Source organism: Oncorhynchus keta, chromosome 21 (genome assembly GCF_023373465.1).
Source record: "Oncorhynchus keta strain PuntledgeMale-10-30-2019 chromosome 21, Oket_V2, whole genome shotgun sequence".
In the NCBI taxonomy this organism is placed as follows: domain Eukaryota; kingdom Metazoa; phylum Chordata; class Actinopteri; order Salmoniformes; family Salmonidae; genus Oncorhynchus; species Oncorhynchus keta.
The window spans coordinates 10,591,915-10,595,780 of NC_068441.1; the positions used below are offsets into that span (position 1 = coordinate 10,591,915).

A 3,866-nucleotide genomic window follows, 5' to 3' on the forward strand; every position below is an offset into this window, starting at 1 on the left:
GGTTACTGTGTTATATATAACTGTGTATATATATATAATATATATATATATATATATATATATATATATATATATATATATATATATATATGCATAGTTGGATCTTATAGTGTGATCGCCAGCCTTGTCTAAACTTCAATGCACAGAAAAAATACACTGTTTCCACAAGGCATTGGATTGTTGTTGGAAATTAAGTAAACCTCTAACATTTTGCTACTTAACCAAACCCCCTAGGGTCTCCATTTCCATGCTGATTACAGATGAAGCATAATAGAACATTTTTTATATAAGTGCGTTCCCATGTTGCAAGAGAAGGAAAGATGTTAATTCAACAAGACATCATAGTAGATCCAATGAAGACAACGAATCTCCCTTTTCATACACGAAAACTGTCATACTGCATGATGCATCTTTCTGGAACTTTCAACTCAGATGTCAGGGATGTTTAATTGATATTGGAGAAAACATCGAATTAACAAACGATAAGGCATTGAATGGCCCATTTTACCAGTGCACTAAAGCATACAATAAAAAAACAAGCCTGGCATATTTTTAAATCAATATCCAATTTATTCTTCACTTTCATGTATTCCAGAATCATTGCATAATATAGGCCTACAGTACAAATTCTGAAGGTCTGAGTTCTAATAGCATTTATTGCGCACCACACTGGAGCCCTCCTCCTGGTACTCCTGCCCCTTCACCCACATGGGCTGGAAGCTGCTGAGGCAGGTGATGATGGAGCCCCCCACCCAGGAGGCAAACTCCCTGTGGGCCCCAGATAGCATCCCGATCATGGAGTCCCTCGGGGCCAGTTTCTCCATCTCTGCCTGGAGCCGCTCCGGGAAACCGCTGAACATCGAGGAGCCGCCACACAGGGCCACGTTGGCCATCAAGGCCGTCTGCCACTCGGGGGCGCACTTCTGCAGGCTGTTCATGGCCAGGATGTGAACTCCGGGCTGCGACATTCCTGCGTCGGATGGACAGAATAGGATCTCAGGGCCACGGAAGCGCTCGTCACACAGGGTAATGGTGGTGCCATCGGGGAGTTGATAGTCCAGAGGTGTTCCTTTTTCCTCAGAACTCAGCTGGGAGACGTAGCAACTCTGCTTCTTCATCTCTTGCACAGAGGACTTTTGCTGGAGAGCACTCCCATGTCCAACGTCGGCCAGTAGTTTGCTCAGATAGTCAGACACACCCTTTCCAGCCAGGTCCATGTGAAATGTGGCATGTGGTAAGCAGTAGCCATTGCACACTGGAGAGACAGAGGTGCAGCCAGCCCCAGAGTCCACCACTAGACCTGTAACCAGTCCATAAGAATACATGGACAGCACAGGCTGGTAACCAACATACATCGCTGGGGCCCCAAACCCTTCAAACAGGAGTTCAGCTGTCTTCTCTCTGTTGGAGATGGGAGAGAAGGCTGGGTCAGTCATCAGGATGCCATGCTCTCCAGGGCAGACTTGGAGCTCCTCATAGAGCACATGGCTCCACAGCTTCTCCAGGGAATCCCAGTCACTTATCATTCCACTGGTGATGGGACTCTTGAGAATGAGATCATCTAAGTCCTTGCAGGGAATGTTGTTTCCAAAATAACATTTAGTTTGGTCCTTTTTGGACAATCCAACCACTGACCTCAGAACTTTATGGGGCTTCTCATCTCCAGAGAAGCCAGCTTTGATGGAGCCTGATCCTGGGTCGATTACAATAGCCACATTCTGCTTGAAGTCCTCACTGCTATCCACTGCAGTCATTCTTAGACAGTCTGTAATTTTTTTGAACAATGAAAGCAAATGTTGAAGTTATGTTTCTTTCTTTAGTTGTCCCCAAGCATGTCTGCAACAGTCAACTCATGAACAGAAACTAATGGTTTGAAAGATTGCTTTATTACTTGAAAAAACATGTTTGTCACAAAACCTGTGACATCACAATGGCATCAATGGCCTTGTAGCATCACCACAGTGCTCCAGTCTGGGTGACTATGGCAACGGATGATCACAGGGTTATTTCTCAGTATTTGTGAACATTAGCTGACAAGGATTTCACGCACACACACACACACACACACACACACACACACACACACACACACACACACACACACACACACACACACACACACACACACACACACACACACACACACACACACACACACACACACACACACACACACACACACACACACACACACACACACGCCTGCTAAATTATGTGATGTGAGTTGGGCAATCATTACCTACGCCTCTTCAACATCTATAATGGGAGAGAGGATGAATGTTCCCATCCAAACTCATCATAGCACTTACAGGACATTTGATGGCCTGTAGAATCATTGAACTGCTGTAAACCTTGAGGTGAAATGTTTCTGCATCCAGTACGCATCGTCCCTCACTATGTGATTAAGATAAGGATGAATAATAGAGGCTTCAAGCATTGTATGGACCAGTTTAAACTGGATTCCTCACATGCAATCAACAGGGAATGAAAGTGGTTCTAATTTTGAACATTATTCTGTATTACAGGAACAAGGAAAGTAGGAAACGCACAGACCAAGAGTTGTTACTGAAGGCAGATTTGACCACCAATAGCATCTTTTACACGACCAATCTGCATTGGGTTAACACACTACATTTTAGTGGAACAGGCTCCAGTCACCCTGATCTAATTACACACACACACACACACACACACACACACACACACACACACACACACACACACACACACACACACACACACACACACACACACACACACACACACACACACACACACACACACACACACACACACACACACACACACACACACACACACACACACACACACACACACACACACACACACACACACACACACACACACACACACACACACACACACACACACTTATGCATCCAATCCTTCCTAAGATGGAGTTAACCTACAAGTGTCACCCCTCCATGGCTACTGCAGTGGAAGAGTATAATTAGAAGCTGTTTGTTTCTGACCCTTGGGCAACAGAAATGTTGGCTGTCGGAGTCAACAGTTCACCGATGTAAGTCACTACTAGCCTGAGAGCAAGGGAAGGTATTCACTTTCCATTACACACAAGGGAGAGTGATACATGCTCTGGAGAGGGGCCACATGTACTGGACCCTATAAATACTGGACCCTGTTAGTGAATCCTATTCAATATAAGGTAAATCAATGAGAAACTCTCTGATTAAGACTATCTGTCAATGTAATACAGATATCGCTTCACAATACCCGGTCTCAGAATGGTTTAATCTAACAAAGTAGACACTACATCTGCCCCATTGATTCAATGACAACAACGCAGTACTTCATATCATATAAATGTCATTGTACAGGTATACATCACTAATTAATTCAACATTGATCAGGCCCAATAGCAGTCAAGTCTGCCCACAGTCTGTCATAAACGTCTAGGCTTTAGATGAGCTGTTTTATGGCCGGCTTACGCTCTACATTGAGTGGATGTTGAATTTAAGAAGTGGAATCAAAGTGGACAGTGCCATCCCTCAGCTCAGTAAAGCTGATTATGTTCAACCAGATAAGCATGTTTGTATCAAACAGAAAAATGATGGAGCTCACAGGCCTGCACAATGACAGGCATGCAGCCAAATGGCAGAGCTCTCACACTATTCATTTAAATCTCCCACAGTCTATTTACATATAGCAGGTACTGTATATTGTTATGCCAGGATCCTCTGGGCTATTTTTGTCTCCCGCTTTGACGGTTTTATATAGTATATGGTGATGAATATCCATTGTCAGTGTGTGCAACCAAGAGAAACTGATTGCATCCTAATGATGATAAGATTGATGACGAGGGTAATAATGAAACGGACAAATACACC

General features: G+C 43.9%; 1 protein-coding gene across 1 annotated transcript; it reads right to left on the reverse strand.

Moving 5' to 3' along the window:
* Positions 1-644: 644 nt before the first annotated feature.
* Positions 645-1,754, reverse strand: LOC118399748 (actin-3-like). Its single transcript, XM_035796001.2, has one exon. It carries the CDS (start codon positions 1,752-1,754, stop codon positions 645-647), a length of 1,110 nt encoding a protein of 369 aa, XP_035651894.1.
* Between the last annotated feature and the right edge of the window lie 2,112 nt (positions 1,755-3,866).